This window comes from Capricornis sumatraensis, chromosome 14, assembly GCF_032405125.1.
Source record: "Capricornis sumatraensis isolate serow.1 chromosome 14, serow.2, whole genome shotgun sequence".
NCBI lineage: Eukaryota > Metazoa > Chordata > Mammalia > Artiodactyla > Bovidae > Capricornis > Capricornis sumatraensis.
Window position 1 is genome coordinate 64,931,317 of NC_091082.1, and position 18,520 is coordinate 64,949,836.

The following is an 18,520-nucleotide window of genomic DNA, read 5'->3' on the forward strand; positions in this document are numbered from 1 at the left end:
TTAATCTGCAGCTTATTTAGCCGATGGAGTTTTTTGATTCACTCCTTTAGTTGCTCCACACCTGGAGCTCAATTGTGATTTTATGCCCACCTCTGCATGTGGGTCATCCATAGGAGTTTGCTCCTGAGGCTGCCCTGGAGGATGTGGGTCAGCCCCAGAGAGGACCAGATGAGGAGGTGGCATGGCTGCTTGGATTGCAGGGACCCTGGCAGCACCAGGAAAGCCAGAGGCCACCAGCACAGAACATATGGCTCTATTAGGATTCTTTTCTAGCCTCTGGGAGCTTACATTCAAAGGGCTTCCCTGGCTGATCCTTCTCTATTGCTCAGTGCATCAGGCACTCAAAGGGCCACTCTTACTGGGGTCTTTCCTTATTGCTCATCTGTTGGTGCCAGCATGTTGTGGGGAGAGAGGTTACAGTGATGGCTCTAGCCCCTGCCCATGACTCAGTAGCAGCAGCCTGCTTCCACACCCACTTTCCTCCAAAGGCATTGCCCACAATGGATTTCCATGCTCCCATCTCCTCAGGCCATCACCCCATAGTCAAAAACAGTCCTGGCTCCCCCCAGGGATTGCTCTCCCATCCCTGCCTCCAGCTCCCAGCCACTGTGCGCACTGGTGGGCTTGCATCCCTGTCTTGGGGTATGCAGGGCCATGGCACGGATGGTCTGTGCAGTTCTCACTCCATTCAGATTGTCACAGATCAGCTGCCTCATTCTCTGATAGTCTCAAATGTTTCCCCTCTGTCCCAACCGATTGCCCCAGATGCAGGAGTATCGCCCTGATTCAGCTTCCCAACCCTCAGCTGCAGGTCTTGTCCCCGCTTTCTCTCCTTCTCCCTTCTTTCCTTTATCCTACAGAGCTGTGTGTGGATCCACATATTTCTTTCCAGTTGTCATGGACTTCGGCTTGTATCAGCTGGGGTTTTATGAGAATGGCTGCATCTGTAGACGTGTTCTTGATGCATCCATGGAAGGAGATTTGCTCCTTGTCCACCTACCTCCACCATCTTGTCAACTCTCTGCTCCTAATTGTTATGTATTTAACCACTAACATTCTAACCCAACTGAGTTATGTCCTACAATAATACTTCCTTTGTTTAAATAAATAAAAACATGAAAGCAACATTGATTTATAACAGTATATAAGTTCCATGTTCACAACATTCTTTTTCTACTTCTCTATAGCCTACAACATGCTTACCACCGAAAGGTATTTTTCATCCATCATTGTACAGTGGTCCCCTTTACTCATTTCGCCCTCCTCCCAGACCTTTACCCTCTGCTAACCACTACTCTCTTTTTCGTACTCCCATGCTTATTTTTGTTTGATTTGGCTTGTTGTTTCATTTTGTTTGTGTTTATTAGTTTTTCATATTCCACATGTGAGTGAAATCATATGATGTCTTCCTCTGACTTATTTCACTTAGCATAATACCCTGAAGGTCTCTATTTATTTTTAAGTAGAGGGAGCTTAATGGAATGGAGTAAACTGCTACTTGAGCAAGGAGAAGTTCCCTGGAAGATATTTAGGAAGATGATCATTTGACAGAATGTGTTCTATACATCTTTGTGTGTATATGAGATACACACAGTTCAAAGCACTATTAAGGAGTATACACTTCAGCTTTATCACCAAATACCATAAAAATTGCAGTTAGAGGCCTCCGCATGATTTCATTCCTTATGAATGTTGGCAGTATGTCAAGAGTAAATATATATATAAGGTTCTGTTAGATTTGTCTGTATAGTATTTTGGCCTTGAATTAGTCGAATGGTTCTCAATGGGGGAAGTGCTGCCCCCTAGGGACATTTTGGGAAACAGCGAGGGTGGTTTTGATGTCACAATGATTGGAGGTTACTACTACTGGCATTCAGCGAGTAGGCGCCAGGGCAATGGCGCCCCACTCCAGCACTCTTGCCTGGAAAATCCCATGGATAGAGGAGCCTGGTGGGCTGCAGTCCATGGGGTCACTAAGGGTCGGACACGACTGAGCGACTTCATTTTCACGTTTCACTTTCCTGCATTGGAGAAGGAAATGGCAACCCACTCAGTGTTCTTGCCTGGAGAATGCCAGGGACAGGGGAGCCTGGTGGGCTGCTGTCTATGGGGTCGCACAGAGTCGGACACGACCGAAGCGACTTAGCAGCAGCAGCAGGAGCAGTACTGCATGAATAGTTCCACTAAATGAATCATCCTGCCTCCTGTTTGATTCTTGAATGCCTGTCAACATTCATGTAGACGAAAAACCCATTTATCGTGATCTGAGTCCAGGAGCTAATTCTATATTTAATATAAATGCTGAATCACAAAAGTATTTTTTTGTATACTTCAAATATACCCCCCAGGAACGCAACCATTATGTTTTTGAAGGAAGATTGCCTTTTGATTTGTTTGCAAATTTTACCAAGAGTTGTTTCCCATTTTGGAAAGTCATGCTGTTGATGACAGTGCTGCTTATATTATTGAGTCACCCATACATACACCTCCACTGGTCTGCATTTGGAACCACTTCAGTTATGCTGACTTTATGAATATATACTTTACTTTGAATGCAAAATTCAAAATATCAGTATAAAGAAAAACACCTGTAATGTTTGGTGACTATTTTCTTCTCTCTCTTTCATCTGAATCTATTCATAAGTAGCTTCAAGCATTTGATTGCTTCATTTTACATTACTCTTTTAATGCAGTTGTGTCAGAAACATTTATATATTGAAATTCATTTTACTTTAATGTAAAATATTTTTTTAATATAAATAGGACATTAAGTTTTTTAAAATTATGTAAGGTAGGTCATACTATGTTTGGGTTTTTAACAAGGAATGTTTGCTATAAAAATGAGACTTGTGGGACTGTCAGGAATGGGGATGATAGATTTAGATAGACAAAAGAGCAATTGGGACATATGAAAGGCTTATCTTTTGAGTACAGTGAGAAGCGGCACCAAGATGGGTCATTGGGAGTGATGGAAAGTGTAAGACTTGTGAAGGAGAACATTTGAAGGCATTGACTTCTTCAATACTACTCTTGTTTTTCTAATACTTACTCTGTGTCAGATACATTGCTGAGAAATGCTCCTTATTACAGCCTCTCACCAACGGCACAGGCATGCTCGTATCCTTAGTGGTGGCGCTGAAACCTAAACCAGACCACTCAGGCCATGCTTGTCATCCAAGTACCTACCTTCTTAACTGTATGGACCACATCAGCTAGAGTTTAGTCTGAAAAAGAGAAACCTGAACTTTTCCTGGCACCTACTGGAAAGGGTCTCTGTTGAGTGAGTTGAAGGGCATCTGACAGCTTAGGGGCTCAGCTGGTTTGTGTTCCTGCCTCCAGCTCTGACTGTGATCTATGCAAAAGCTGGGCTGGGCTGTAAGAAGGGTACACTTCCTCTCTCATACACAGGCCTGCTCTCTTTGTTGAAGACATCTGGGGGGCATATCCATTTTGAAATATTTATACACGGACTACATTTTGGCAATTAAATGACATGAATACTGCTCAGTATTTAGAATCTGGGCTAAAACCTGGAGTTCTATATCAGAGCTGACCTTAACATAGGAAGCACATATTTTGTGATAGTTAACAGACCATCAACTAATAGCTGTTATTAGTATTAAAAGTTTGTATAAGTTATAATAAATAGACAACCCAACATTTATCCATCTTGCATGATACCTCCCAGATGGAGTTAATGAGTTGGAGAAGTGACTGGTTTTCCATTTATGGCTGGATGGTTAAAAGTCCCCTAGATTTTCAATGTGAATATGATGGATAGGGTTGGGGGAGGGCAAGGGCAGTGAGAAGAGACACTCACAGGGATGTGTGAATGGTACCTTAGCACTGGCAGAGGTGCAGGCTGTATCTGGCTGCTGCTATCAGCTGGGTCATATTTCTTAGAGGCTTTAGACCCTTAACAATGAGAGACTTCAGGAGAGATCTAAGAAAAGTCTTCCCTTTACTCCAGAGAAACCACTGGGATGTCCTCAGCGGGAAAAGTCTGGTTTTGGTGTGCTGAGAGTCACAGCACGATCAGTACGTACTTGTGTCCTCCATGGAGAGGCAACACAGGATAGTGATGGAGAGCAAGGACTTTGCAGACAGGTAGTTCCTTCCCAGGTGGATAAGTTCAAATAAGTTGCTTGAACTCTATTACCTTAGTTTTTTCACCTAAAAATGGGGATCATAGTGGAGCTATCTCATAGATTAGTTGTTTGATTAAATGAGATAATTTATGTACATTGCTTAGTACATGCTACTTTGAGCACATAGTAGGTACTCAATAGGTATTAGCTGCTACTTCTCTTCATGTGAGCATGAGAATAATAAAAGTACCCCCTCAGAGAATCGTTGCAATATATATAAAGTGGCCAGAACTCTGCCTGCCATATTGTAAGTAATACATGTTAGTTATCACTATTACTATCATTAATACTATTATTATTGCCACTGTGGGAAATTAGCAGACTAAGATTCTAGCACAGTATCAAATTTAAAACTTGTTCCTCATAAGTGTTTTTATACTAAAACCATGCGTTCTAATATTTGATTTGCTAAATACATGGAATTGGCTCATATGTAGAGGACACTTATATGTATTAGAGCTTGAAAACTTCCCACACACTATCCTTGTTTCTGCCTATTGGTGTTCCAGTGGAGTTATTAATACATTTGAATATATGGTTTTCTTTAAGGACTAAAATAAGTGTCGTGTATTCATTGTTACTATACACTTGAGTCTCTGGGATATTTATAGAGGTGGGCAATGCCCCCCCCCCTTTTTTTTAAATAACTGAGCAAATAAAATCTCAGAAAAGTGTGGGGTTGAAAAATTAGAGAATGTCAAATGTGACCTGGAAGGGAACTCAGCATCTCACGTTCCAAGCTCTCATTTTACAGATGGCTCAGAGAAGTTCAACAACTTGCCCAAGGACAGGCAGCTACTGAATGGCAGAGCAGATCATTGACCAGTACTCATTTGGGGACTGCTTACTTGATGTGTTAGAATCCTTTGGGTTGATGGAGCTGGGACAAGAAGCCAGCTGTGCCCTGTTCAGCTTGGTTCCTTAGGGTCCCCTCAGCCAGTAGGCAAGGGGATCAGCAGAGAGTTGAGGCCCAGAGTGGCCCCAACCCACCAGCGAGCAGTGTTAAGCTCTCCTTTGGTCTTTGGACACCTGCAGGATATAGACAGAAGAATCCTGAATTCAGAATTAAAAAAACCTGTACTTACCTCTGGCTCCAGTTTTCTATCCCAGGTTTACTGAGGTATAATTTACATAACAGTAATCTTTTTTCTTTCAGTTTACAGTTCTTTGAGTTTTGAAAAATGCATAGAGTCACGCATTGTCACACAATCAAGATAGTGAACAGCCCAGTTACCCCAAATCCCTTTGTACGCCTTGTATTCAGTTTTCCCCCACCAGACCTGACACCCAGCTTCTGGCAACCACTAATCTAGTCTATCTCTATTGATTTGCTTCTTCTAGAATGTCACATAAGTGAAATTATACCAGATGTGGCCTTTGAGTCTTTTTTTTTTTTTCCCATGTAACACAACACATGTAAGATTTGTCCCGGCTGCATTCTTAGAGTCTGCAGGTCCTTGAGTAAGTTGCTGAACTTTCAGCTTCATTGTTCTTATCGATAAAATGGGCATAGCACTTGCCTTGCATTTTTGTTGTGGTTAGGAAGAAAGAATACACACCAATGTGCACCAGTTCAAAGGAAAAGCAAGTATATACAAGTGGACTTGTTGTTCTTGTTATGAGGCTGCCTCTTGAAGAGGTTCCAGGTACAAAGCAAACTCTAATTGAAGCAGAAACCCTGCAGAGCCTTTGTTTTTCCGATGAGCAGGGCAAGGTCTAACATCTCTGCTAAACGTTTCCCCTGCCAAAGGGCTGTGCAAACTGGCTCCAAGATTTAAAATGTGGCTGGCAACACTTCCCCAACAGGGACTATCACTAGGGGAAATAGATCTCTGGCTTGTTACCTCCAACAGGCAGTTCTCATGGGGTAGGGAAGCCTAACCTGTGGATGAACTACTCTGATCTCTTTGGATGAAACCCCTTTGCAAGGCATTACCACTCACATTGATAATAAAATGGCAATAGCTTTGTGGAAAAAAGATATGATTATCTCGCATACGGAGCAACAAACAGACAAAAAGATAGGGGCCTCTCTTGGCTTCAAATGCACAGGGGGGAGGTTGAAATTTAGATCTGCACTTTCTTCTGCATGTGATTCTGAGTTGCAGAGCACATGTGACCAACATACCTTCCCTGGGCATTGCTGCCTGAGTGTGGAATGGGAGGGGCCCGCCTTTATTACCCTCCCATCCAATGAGCATGTGACTGGCTGACAGCAAGACAGGTGTATACCAGAGGAGGGAAACCCCGGGCAGGGACTCAGGTGTCCTGGTACCCTATCTGGCCCTGCCCATTAATTGTGTGCCTTCACTCTGTTCTCACCCACGGAAAAGAGGGGTATGTTAGGTCACCCTGAAGGGATCTCAAGTGACCCCCATGAATGATGAGTAGCTGACGCCCAGCTCTGTGTATGGAAAAGGGTGTGCACGCATGCTCAGTCATGTCTGACTCTTTGCAGCCCGATGGATTGTAGCCCGCCAGATTCCTCTGTCTATAGAGTTTTCCAGGCAAAGACTACTGGAGTGGCTTGCTATTTCCTCCTCCAGAGGATCTTCTCAACCCAGGGATTGAACCCACATCTCCTGTCTCCTGCATTGGCAGGCAGATTCTTTACCACTGAAGCCACCTGGGAAGCCCGTATAGGAGGGGGTGGGTGCAGAAAGCAACAACCCTGAGCCTTTAAGTGAAATCCTTCAGAGAAGCTCACTCTTTCCAGCACTAGCTGAATAAGATTCCAATAAACATATTGCTGAAATGTTTGTTTCCGGGTGTCATTTCAGACTTCAAGTAGCTAAAACAGATCCGGTTCCTATATATAGATACTGCATTTGGTTGTGTTCTGGGAGGTTTTTATTACTACGCTCCCTGGCCGGCTCCCAGCTGAGCTTTTCCCTCAAGGGATCAGATTTTGGAATCAGAAAGTCAGAAAGGATCAGTGACCATATTAAGGGGTCTCTCTCTCTCCTTCTCTCTCTCCCCACTGTGGCTCTACACTGCAGGTGGACGCCAGCGTGGACTGGCTCCTCCCTTTCGCTCAAAGACTCTTAATAATAATGATGACAATGCTGATGGAAACTGACCAGCCCCACTATGGCAGCAAATACAAGCAAAACAGCCCTGACAGTCCTGGGCTTAAAGGAAACATAGTATAATTTGGGTTGAAATGAAGTGCAGATAGTTACAAACAGCTCAGTTTTTAGATAACAGGACCCAGGACTCTCTGAGGATAAAAGCAAAGACAGCGGGTAGTAAGGGTGGGTTTTTTTGGGGGGGGTGGGTGAATGGGTGGGTGGGTGAATTCTGAATTTTACTCCTGAATTCTCCAGGGGAGGAATACTGGGAATAAAAAGGTTCGTGAAGGAAGGTGGAGATGGGGATTGGAGGAAGAGATGTAGGCAGGGAAGCAGGAAGGGGTAAGGGGCTTGCTTAAAGAAATAAGGTTGAACCCTGGGAGTCTGATTTTTTCCAGTGTGTCCGATCACTAACAGCGAAGCCCTCCACTGTATGCCCTTTGTTTTCTGTCCAGGAAACCGAGCCTCTGCCCCACTTGACCGTGTCTGCCTTCACCTGCCCTCTGGCTCCTTTCTGTTCAGCTGCCGCGGGTCTGACTGCCTTCCTGGCCTCCACATTGCATGTGCCTTGCCACCCCTTCCCTTTTCTTCTTCCTCTCTGTCCCTTTCTCCCCTCCTCTCTTCGCTGCTTTTCTCTTTCAGTCCTTTCTCCTCCCAGACTCTGGTCTTTGCCCTTCGCTCCCCCCTCCCCGCCCCCTCCCATGTCTCCCTTTTCCTCTTCCATCCCTCCCCCCACCTCCTTTCCCCTTTGCCTTCTTCCCTCCCTCCTCATTCCCCCCTTCCTCCTCTTTTGCCCCCGCCCCCTTCTGCCCTTCTCCCCTCCCCTCCTGTCTCCTCGCCCCCACCTCCCCATCCCCTCTCCCCTCTCCCCTGCTTCCCCTTTCCCTCCCTCTCCCTCTCGGTCCTTGTTTATCTGTAAGCTCCAATTTCTTGCCTTATAGATTTACCTGCAGAACAAGACACCGCTCCTCTTGCAAAAACTGTTTAAGAAATCCATATCCTCTCCCCTTCATTCCTTGGGCATTTCAGAAATGATATTCCTCCCCAACTACCCCCGTCAAAACAAAATAAATTCAGCCAGCTCCTGCTGTGTGTCCTTAGATCCATTCCTTCTAGCTTCGCTGGTTTGAAAGCCTGTACCCTAGAAGGGGCCTCCTGCATTTGCTGGCAACCCTGCTCCAGTCTGATCGCCACAGATAGTGCTTTGGAGTGAAAAAAAGGGGGAAAAACCCTCTCGTTGGAGATTTCAAAACAGATCCTACCAGCTTTCAAATCTGTGCACTTGTGGAGTGGCAGGGCTTGGGGAAGAGGCGTAGGAGACTTGGGGTGCGGGTGTTTGTCATAAACAAATAAGCCACAGGATTTATACATATATATAAATGTGCGTTTCCCTTGGCGTGTTTGGTGTCTTTCTCCCTGGCATCCAGGGTGGGTGGTGTGCAAGTCTGACTTCTCTCACACTTTGACTGGGGTCTGGCGAGTGAGCGTGTGTAATGGAATTGAGGAGGGGGTTGCTGGGTTCTTGATCTGATTCACTTGACAGATTATTTGAATCCAGCCCACCTTTCCGCACATGTCAAACAGATGGGATCATTGTTAAAGCCTCGGGAGAGCCGTGGCTGAGCGGTGGGTAAGGCAGGGAGGGGAAGAGGGGAGGGGGACGGTGCAGAGGGGGTGCCTTCCAGTAGCTTTGTGTTTTCACACGTTGGAGCTGACAGGAGCCCCTCTTCTCCGTGGGGGGTGTTTTGGGGGCATAGGGCTGATGAGGGGTGGGATGGAAAGGAGAGAGAGAGGTGGGGTGTTGGTGGGCAGGGTTATGATGTCACAGCAAAAGTTACAACAGGAGGAAAACACAGAAATGGTTCAACATTTTTTTTTTAAACTTTGGACTGCCAAGAGCTGAAGGAGAGTGGTGAGCAAAGGAATGAAGGGGAGAGAGAGAGAAACTAAACTGGAAGCTTGAGTTTTGTGTAGCTTCTTGAAACCTTATGAATGGATTACTAGCAGCTGAGAACCAGGAGAGACCTATAGGGGATGCAAGATCATTCACACACTAGAAGGGGGGGAAACAAACGCACGGCGGAATTCTTCCTTGCTGTGTCTCCCTCCTTCCTGAAATGAATGGTAGGAAACCTTTTTCTGAGGGTCCTGGGGGTGGCAGAAGGGAGGGGCGAGTTAACTTCTCCTTTTCTTACCTAGGTATCTTCCCTTCATTTAAACGAAGGCTCCTCTCCTTCCTTCCCTCCTTTCTGCCCTGGTTTCTCTCTCTCTCTGTCTCCTCTGCTTTCTGTCTTTCTCTGCAAACCCCCTACCCCTTTCCAAAGCCCCAATCTCTATTGAGCTGCTTCGGTGGGAGGGAGGGGGAGGTGGAGGAAAGGACTGAGGCAGAAAAGTGAAGGAAGACAGGGAGACGCTAAGAGGAAAAGGCACAGTCTAGGATTGAGGGATTTCTGCTTAGTGATATCCACGTGCCTGAATGATATCTTCTTTAGGGACTTGCCTTCAAGCTTCAGTGGATGCTGCATAGGGAGACAGGGCACACCAGCGATGGGGGTTTAGGATCCAGCATTTGTAAAGCACATCAATCAGTGATTAGCTAGGGTAGAGGAATTTAGAAGATGATGACGGGACCCAAGGCAGAAGAGGCAATGTGATCTTACTCCAAAGTAATGTGGGCTGCATGTTTTATACGTGGGCAACACAAGCAGTGATTTTAGAACTGTAAATGATTTTTCTTATTATTGAATGAAGGACCCAATATATTTCTCTACCAGTTTTGTACTCACCCCTGGTCAAACACCCTTACCTGTATTGAGAATTCAGACCCGCTCAGTGTGTATGCATGTGTGTGTGTGTATGTATGTGTGTGTGTACGCACATGTTTTTAGGGGGTAGGACTCCTTGAGATAGCTTACATCTAGGCAAACAGAATTTTGGAGGTTAAATAGACATTATTTATTTCCCCATTCTATCCATTCATTTCAAATCAATGAAAAAAAGAGTTGTTTGGGTCTAGCTGCTGATATTTGTAATTTACTTATTTTGAGTGTCTCATTTGTTTATTTGCTCACTCAGCATATGGTGACTTTTAGTAACTTCAGAGTGAGAAACTTGAGCGAGAATAAGAAGACCTATATGATGCCAATCCATGGCATTTCCTCTGAATGCTTCCTACAGCAGGATAATTGATCTCTCCTTTCTCCCAATGGCTAACATGAAGTGAATTTGGGGTATTATCCTTTCAAATCCCAAATGATTGAAATAAGAAATGAATACAGGATATGTGTGGCAAAACAAACAAGCAAAAAAAGTGAGGCAAGTGGTCCCTAAAAGAGTGGTGTGGGTTTATTAGGCAGTAAGCAAGTCTGTTCACAGCACATGTGTGAGTGTGTGTATGTGAGTGTGTGTGTGTGTGTGTGAGAGAGAGAGAGAGAGAATACATACAGAAGAGAGTGCTCCAAAACAGTATTGATTGTTGGCTATTGATTGTGTAGGCTGTGGCTGCTGGAAGGGAAAGCGGGAGATGTTTACTGGGGAAACCAAGAGTAGCATCTGTCCCCTGTGCCTCAGTGAGGTGGGGGGGGGGGTTTCAGGAGGGAGGAGGGGACAGGCAGTAGGTGGAGAGATGCCCCGAACTTACTAGCTTTGACATCATCATTGTCTTTAAATGAAACAAACAAGAAGATAATTACAGGCAGAGAGAAAGGGAGAGAAGGGGAGCAGGAGGGACTGGAGAGGCCAGGTCCCCTGAAGGATATGCTTTTCTCATTCTCTTTCCCATCTTCCCAGGGACCCACAAGACTCCCCGAAGGTGAAGTCAAGGGCTCCCAGGCTCATCAGGTTATTAGGACTCCAGACTGGCAGCCCAGAGGATAACTTTACGGAGACTTGCCACACACCAACAAGTTGGAAGGGGATTAAAAGCAACCTTCAACACTCACCAACCCCAGGCACAGAGCTGAGGGACACATTCTGACCTGCACAGGCAGACTGGAGGCTGGATGGGGAACTGGCTGAGGAGAACATCTGGAAGTGAAGGCTAAGTACCGGCTGGCATTTTTTGTGCCCCCTAGGTTCTTTTTTTTTTTTTTTTTTTGCCTTTTTAGATAGTAAGCATCAAATTCTGTGTCTCTGTATACCAGTTTTTCTAGCAATTTGTTGGAAGGTGAATGTATTTGAGGTTAAAGGCAACAAAGAAAAGGTAACTCCTAGGGAAGGAAGGAGGATAAAGAAGAGAACACTGAAGGCTAAGATTCTTTTTAATAACTTCAGGTAGTGAGTGGTATGTGTGTGCACAAATGTGTGTTTGAGAAGATTTGGCTCCTGCCCACGTGTCCCCCTTCTAGTATCAACAAGGGGAGGAGCTATTGAAGAAGGGGGGAAAAAAAGAAAAAGAAAGAAACCTGAGCTCTCTGGAAGAAATTCAAAGGAACCCAGAGAAATGGACTTCATTCTTCAAGGGCTGAACTAGAGCAAGGGGAGAGAGAGAGAGGCCAAGGGACATATGTAGGGAGAGGTTGAGGGACAGAGGCTACGCAGTCACAGCACCCAGCGCAGGCAGCCAGGAGAGGTGCTCTTTGGGGGCTGCTTGAAAAGTCTGGTCCCTGAACAAAGCAATTTGCCAGGGGACAGTGAATCCACAGCTAGCTGTCTCTTCCTCTTATCCCCATCACCCCGGTGTGGTACCCAGAAGTTGACTTCTGGTGCTGTATAAAGAGCCGGGGGGAGGTATGATGTGCTTCAAGATTCTGAGGGTAAGCCTGGTAGTCCTGGCTGGGTGGGCGCTCAGTACTGTCAGCTCGGAGCTGGGCTGGACGCGCAAGAGATCTTTGGCCCAAAGAGGGTACCTGAACCAGGTGCTGTCGGAAGGAGAGCGCTGTTGGCTGGGGGCCAAGGTTCGAAGGCCCAGAGTTGCTCCTCAGCATCACCTCTTTGGGGTCTATCCCAGCCTGCCTGGGGACTACCTGAGGCCCTACCCTGCAGGAGATCAGGGAAGGGACCATGCAAGATGCAGTGAGCCGGATGCCGAGGGAATGGTTGTGAGCTCTGTGCCTCCAGACCCAACTGCAAGTGCAAGAAAGAGGAGTGAGGCTGAGCAGCCAGCTGCTCCGTGGGGAGGGGACAGTACTATTGGGCAGTCGGAGCTACTGGGAGATGATGACACTTATCTTGGCGATGGAGGATCCAAGGAGCCTCTAGGTGAGGCTGGGACTCCAGAAGGCACAGCCTCGGCTGCCACCATGATCACCAGCTTCCCATGCCCAAAGGAATCCGGACCAGACACCCAAAGGAAGGGCCGGACCAAGACCAGGCGTCGGCGCCAGGTGGTGAAGGGACAGGCAGGAAGCCTGCGGGGAGACCCCAAGTTTGCGCCCCAGCACTTCCAGCCGTGGCCTAAGCATCCCCTCACGCCTAGGGATCGAACTGGCCCATCAGAGGGTGGCATCCGGAATGGTGGAGGGGACCCTTCCTGGGAAGCAGAGACCGAGACTGTGAGCCCCCAAGGAGGACTGCCTGTCTTGTACTTCTCTGGGAGGCGGGAGCCGCTGCTGCTGCGTCCAGAAGTGCTGGCTGACATTCCCCGGGAGGCGTTCACAGTGGAAGCCTGGGTGAAACCGGAGGGAGGACAGAACAGCCCAGCCATCATCGCAGGTAATCACCCACTCCTGGGCTTTCCGTAGTCTGTGGGGTAGGGCTGGCTTCTGGTTTTGGTGAGGTTAGACATCGGGGGCAAGGAGGGGAAAGGGGCAGAGCAGAAGAGCCAGGGAGGGCTGGCCAGGCAGAGGGGGGGAAGGGCCTCTATTCATGTGCGCAGCAGAATCCCAGACATCATCTGCGTTAATGACCCTATAACCACAAGAGCACTTGCCCCTTGTATTGATCTCCTGTGCTCTAAACATTGTGATGGCACTTAGGAGACCTCCCGCTCACTTTCTCATCCCTCTTTAAAGGGGAAGATATCTGGTTCTTTGTCAGTGGGGAAGAGGTGTCACACTCGATTTCTCATAGTTCAGTGTGAGAAACCCAGGCAACTCTGAAACTACCTGAAAGTGTACAGACCTGGGCAGTGAGTCATGCCTGGGCTGGACTAGGTAGTGAGGAAACAAGGCTGCCGGGTACATAGCCAGTGGGTCCTGGTTGGTTTCCTTTTCTTTGAGTAGCCCTGGAATGTAGCAGAAAGCTACTACCTTGAGCAGGTCCTGGAGTCCCCTTTGTTTTGTCCTAAAAATCACGTGTCCAGCCTGGGACTAGCAGGTCTACTGGAAAAGGTGGGCACTCACAAGCCAGGACCCTGGTTTCTAACCCGGGCTGTTGTAAAAGGGACCAGAAATGCACCTTGTATAATTCTATGGTCTTAATCAGGAACAATATTTGGGAACACTCTCCACATTTATTTTACAGTATACCTGGATCTTGGCTTTCATGGAAAGTCACCCAGAAGGACAAAGAAAAGAGTGGGATTAGGAATAACTGTCTCCCTTGCCTTAATGGGGGTGGGGGGCAGTTGGGGGCGATTGGTTTCAAGCAAGGAGTGGGTAAGGGATTAGAAGTGATACACGATCATTCACTGTCTCTTTATCCCTTTAGAGCCCCCACCCCAGGACAGAACCTCACACAAAGCTAGGTACATAGTAGAACCACTTTCATTTTATTAATCTGGATTGTGCACAACACCCTTTGATGCTTGCCAGTCCCATGACATGGATGGGGAAACCAAAGTCGTGAGAGGTGTGCCTGGGGCAGACAGGGGGCGGAACTCCAGAACCCCTGAAGGGCTTGACAGCTCCCCATATTAAAGACTTCTCAGGCTGCTGGGTGCCTGCAAATAAGTTTTAGACCAGAGAAAGAAATCTGGAAGGAGGGAGCCTCTTGCGATGGTGTGTTGCTGGAACATCCCTTCCGGACACGCTGTCTTCCCTTCTCTTTGGCTGTAATTTCTCTTTTGGAAGCTGGGATTCCCAGACACTGAGCACTCTAGACTCTTGTGGTTTTGCTTGATTTTATTTTGGGGTGGGAAAGGGGGTGAAGGGAAAGGGGGTGAAGGGAGAGGATAGAGAAGGGGCTGGGCTGGATGATAGGTTGGGGCAGAGAAAGAGTAGAAGGAAATCCTTATTCTGAGGCCAAATGGAAGAAATAATGAGATGATTATCTGATCGGAGTTGGCAGCTTCACAGTTTTTCCCAGATGACATCTTCTTGCTGCCTAATCTCGCTTCCTAGTACCCATCTGCCAGGGAAACGTGTGCTTGCCGTCTAGACCACGACTCCACTTACCCCTCCTCTGGCAGTAGCAGCACAGGGACCTGGGATCAGTTCCCTGGCTCTGAAGAATCAGAGAAAGATCCAGCAGGAATATAGGAGGGAGGCTCTAAGAAACCAGTGGTCTGAGTTGTTAAAATTCAGACCTGAGGGATCAGTTTCTGGACAGTGGGTACCTGACCCCTGTTCCTGAACCTTCTGGATCCTTCTGTTCTCATTCTCTGAAGAGAGGAGAACAGGGTCAGGATTTGGTTCCAGTTATAGGGCTGCCCTCTATGGGGTCGCACAGAGTCGGACACGACTGAAGTGACTTAGCAGCAGCAGTAGCAGCATAAGGCTTCCTAAGTGGCTCAGTGGGTAAAAGAATCAGCCTGCAGTGCTGGAGAATCAGGAGACACGTGTTCAATCCCTGGGTTGGGAAGATCCCCTGGAGGAGGGCATGGCAACCCACTTCAGTATTCTTGTCTGGAGAATCCCATGAACAGAGAAGCCTGGTGGGCTACAGTCTATAGGGTCACAAAGAGTCAGACAAGACTGAAGCAAGTGAGCATGCACACACATAGCTTTCCTTAATGCACCACCCCTCCCCCGCCAGCCCATACATCTCCCTCTCATGCCCACCTCCATTGCCCCCCTGCCCCCCCCTCACCTTGCCACAGCGCATACTCAACTCCTTCTCCAAGGTGCCCATCTGAGCCCTTGCCACCTCCCTGCTGCTGCTGCTGCTGCTAAGTCGCTTCAGTCGTGTCTGACTCTGTGCGACCCCAGAGACGGCAGCCCACCAGGCTCCCCAGTCCCTGGGATTCTCCAGGCAAGAACGCTGGAGTGGGTTGCCATTGCCTTCTCGCATGTAAAATTAGGCAGGAAATCTTTCGCAGACAGTCTAGCCTCTGAGGTTTCTTTCTCTTCAAATCAAAGCATTCCCGGAGCTGTGCTGGCATGTCCCCTGTAGGTCCACACCGGAAAGACGGAGGGCAGAGAATACTCAGGTCTGTCTCCTCTTCACCTCTCACCCTGTATCTTTGTTCAGATTTGTGCACCTCAGAAAACATTCAGAAAAGATTTAGGGTAAAAGTCTGGGAGAGATAGAGGCTGAGAACCCAGCCTTCGTTCTTCAGGATTCTAGCAACTGGGTTTCCAGGACATAAGCATCCTTGTTGACTTGCTGTGGTCAGCTCCATATGCTCTCCCTGGGGCCCCCTGGGCTGAGAACCATGAAGGGCCAAGGGTAGTCGCCCCCAGGAATAAAAGTCTCCGATTTGCTCATCTACTCACGCCTACCAACAGATCAGCCCATCTTCACTCTCTGACCCTAGCCCTGGTCCTTTTAGCCGGTACCTGGCTGTTCCTGGTGGAGAAGGCAATGGCACCCCACTCCAGTACTCTTGCCTGGAAAATCCCATGGACGGAGGAGCCTGGAAGGCTGCAGTCCATGGGGTCGCTGAGGGTCAGACACGACTGAGTGACTTCACTTTCACTTTTCACTTTCCTGCATTGGAGAAGGAAATGGCAACCCACTCCAGTGTTCTTGCCTGGAGAATCCCAGGGATGGGGGAGCCTGGTGGGCTGCCCTCTATGGGGTCGCACAGAATCGAACACGACTGATGTGACTTAGCAGCAGCAGCAGCCTGTTCCTGGGATGGTTGGCCTTCAGCTGTTGCAGAATGACCACAGCTGAACTGTGCTCCTGAGAGGTAAACACAATTCAACCCCGGGAGTTCTGCTGCCCCACTGAGGATAACCCAAGATGCTACAACACTTGGCTCCCACACTCTTTTCTAACAGCTCTCAAACCTCAGGTTCTACCTACTTAACCTAGGCCCAGTTTCCTCCATTCTCCATCTGCCAGACTCGGGGTATTTTCTCCTCGGCAGAGATGTCAAGTGATTCAGTTGCCCTAGCCGTGGTAAAGAAACCATCCCCTACCCCTACACCGACAACCAACACCCCCTCCCCCACCCCCACCCCCCCCCCCCCCCCCCGCCCGCGGCCCGAGACAGGAGGCCTCAGAGAATACTTCCTACACAGAGCACTAGGTGGCAGTGTTGCTTCGTGCACAGGAGAGAAGGCGGTGCCTTGGAAGCCAAGTAGTGGGGAATGCAGTCTGGTTTCTTGGAGGACTGTCCCTTCCCGGGCCTCTGGGAGGTATTTGGTCATCCCCTCCCAGAGCGTGTTGGTAGGCATCCCTGAGGGTCGGCTTCATACAAGTCTCTTTGCAGGGCCCATGTGAAAGGGCTCAAGTGGCATTCTTTGGGTTTTGACTAACCGGCACTTGTAACAACTGTAAAGAAAACAAAATCAACTCGAGTTACCTCCCTCTCCTCCACCCCTAACTCCCACATGCTTCCAAAATAGGAAGGTTTTGGATTCCGGGTGGATTGCTGGAATACTTTCATTTAGGGCTGAGAGGACAATGTGGGCCTCACAGGCTGTAGGTGTTTAGCTTCTCTCTGGCCCCTGGAAGGGGAGCGACGGGCCCCCCCGCAGCTTAGATCTTCTGACGTTGCCAATCTCCTGAAGCTCTGACGCCCGGCAAGCAGGAAAGGACTGTGTGTGGCTGCTCCAGTGTCAGGTCCTCCATAAAGATCAGGGGTCTGGCAATTCAGGGATTTGTGGCCACCGAGGAGTAGCCTGGGGTCAGCAGCCCATTTGGACGGGCTGTTGGAACTCAGCTGTGGACATAAGTCAAATGCTGTCCTATCCTGGTGTGAAATCTTTAAGCTCCAGCACCCAACCCTGAGACCATCCTCTTTCCCTCCTTCTCAACTTCCTTTCCTCTCCTTCCACCCCAACACACACAGAAGAGGAACTTCTAATAGGTTCCTCCTCACCCGTAATTGATTTCAAATGTTCCCTGAAGTTGTCCAGCTGACTAACCACCTGCAACTCCAAGTGGCCGGAGGCTGAGTCAGTAAGTCCATGGCGGGATTGGAGCCCAAGCCCACGCTTCTTCATTCAACAAATATTTATTGAATGCTTTGCCATGCAAAGCAGGGCAAGGCTCTGTGGGGGAATACAAAGATGTCTAAGAAACTGTCCATGACTCGAAGATGAGTTTTCCTTCTCTGAGGATCCAGGTTGAGGAAGAGATCCCAGGGCAGAATTTGGGAGTCAGACCTGGAATCAGCTTCCATCTGACACTTATCAGTGCTGGGATCTGTGGCAATCCATTCAACTTTTCTGAGCTTTGGTTTCCTCACATGGAGAAATGAGAAAATATCTCAAAGAGTTGTTACAGTATTTAAAGAAGTCACATATGTAAACTGCCCAACATAGACTTGACTGTAAAATTCATTTATGAAGTGGTATTAACAGCAGGAGGTGATCATTGCTAACAGCAGTGCTAACCTGCCAACCTGTAATCTTTTCTTAGATAGGGTATTAATTTCTTAAGAATTTAACTTGCTCATCTGTCCAGCAGGAATGGTGGTAAATAGGGTTGGTTTTTTTTTTTTTGCAAGATGGTCTCAAGATGATTGAGAACACTATTGAGGCAGTGGCTTGAAAAGACTATTTTTTTTAATTATTATTATTTTTTTTTAGCCTTGGCTATACTATTTAGTACATTGGACAATGGTCCAAGGTTTTTTGGGGTCATGCACCCTTTTGGGAATATGATGGAAGCTCTGCTCACTTTTTAGCAATATGCTCATGTCACATACTTCGTGTAAGTTTCAAAGGTCTCTGGATTTCCTGGTAGGAAGGTCAGCATTTGCTGACCTTGTTTAAGGCATATGGATAGCTTTTTTGTTTTGAACGACCCCAGAGAAATGAGATTTCAAAGGACACTGTAACATCCCCTTCTCTCAGTAAGGGAGTAACAGCCCCAGGGTGAGGAGTTTTGTCGATGAGGGGTGTGGAGCTTCGCAGAAGGCAGATTGACACACGGAAGTATCCATAGAGAGGTAAAGAGAATTTAAAAGGAAGGCCATGTGTGCTGCCTCCCCTAGTATCCAGCAGGGCTCAGTAACATGTGAAGCACCACGTCCATACCTTTCCCAGGGCTCCTGTGAAGATAAGGTTTCCATTACCCTCCTCCTCA

At 47.7% G+C, this 18,520-nt stretch overlaps 1 protein-coding gene across 1 annotated transcript in view; it reads left to right on the top strand.

Moving 5' to 3' along the window:
* The first annotated feature begins 11,949 nt into the window (after window positions 1-11,949).
* The window catches only part of PAPPA2 (pappalysin 2), a 309,776-nt gene continuing 303,205 nt past the window's right edge, over window positions 11,950-18,520 (top strand). The window contains exon 1 of the mRNA XM_068986447.1: window positions 11,950-12,871. Coding sequence (XP_068842548.1) covers window positions 11,950-12,871 — 922 coding nt within the window. The remainder of the gene's footprint in view (window positions 12,872-18,520) is intronic.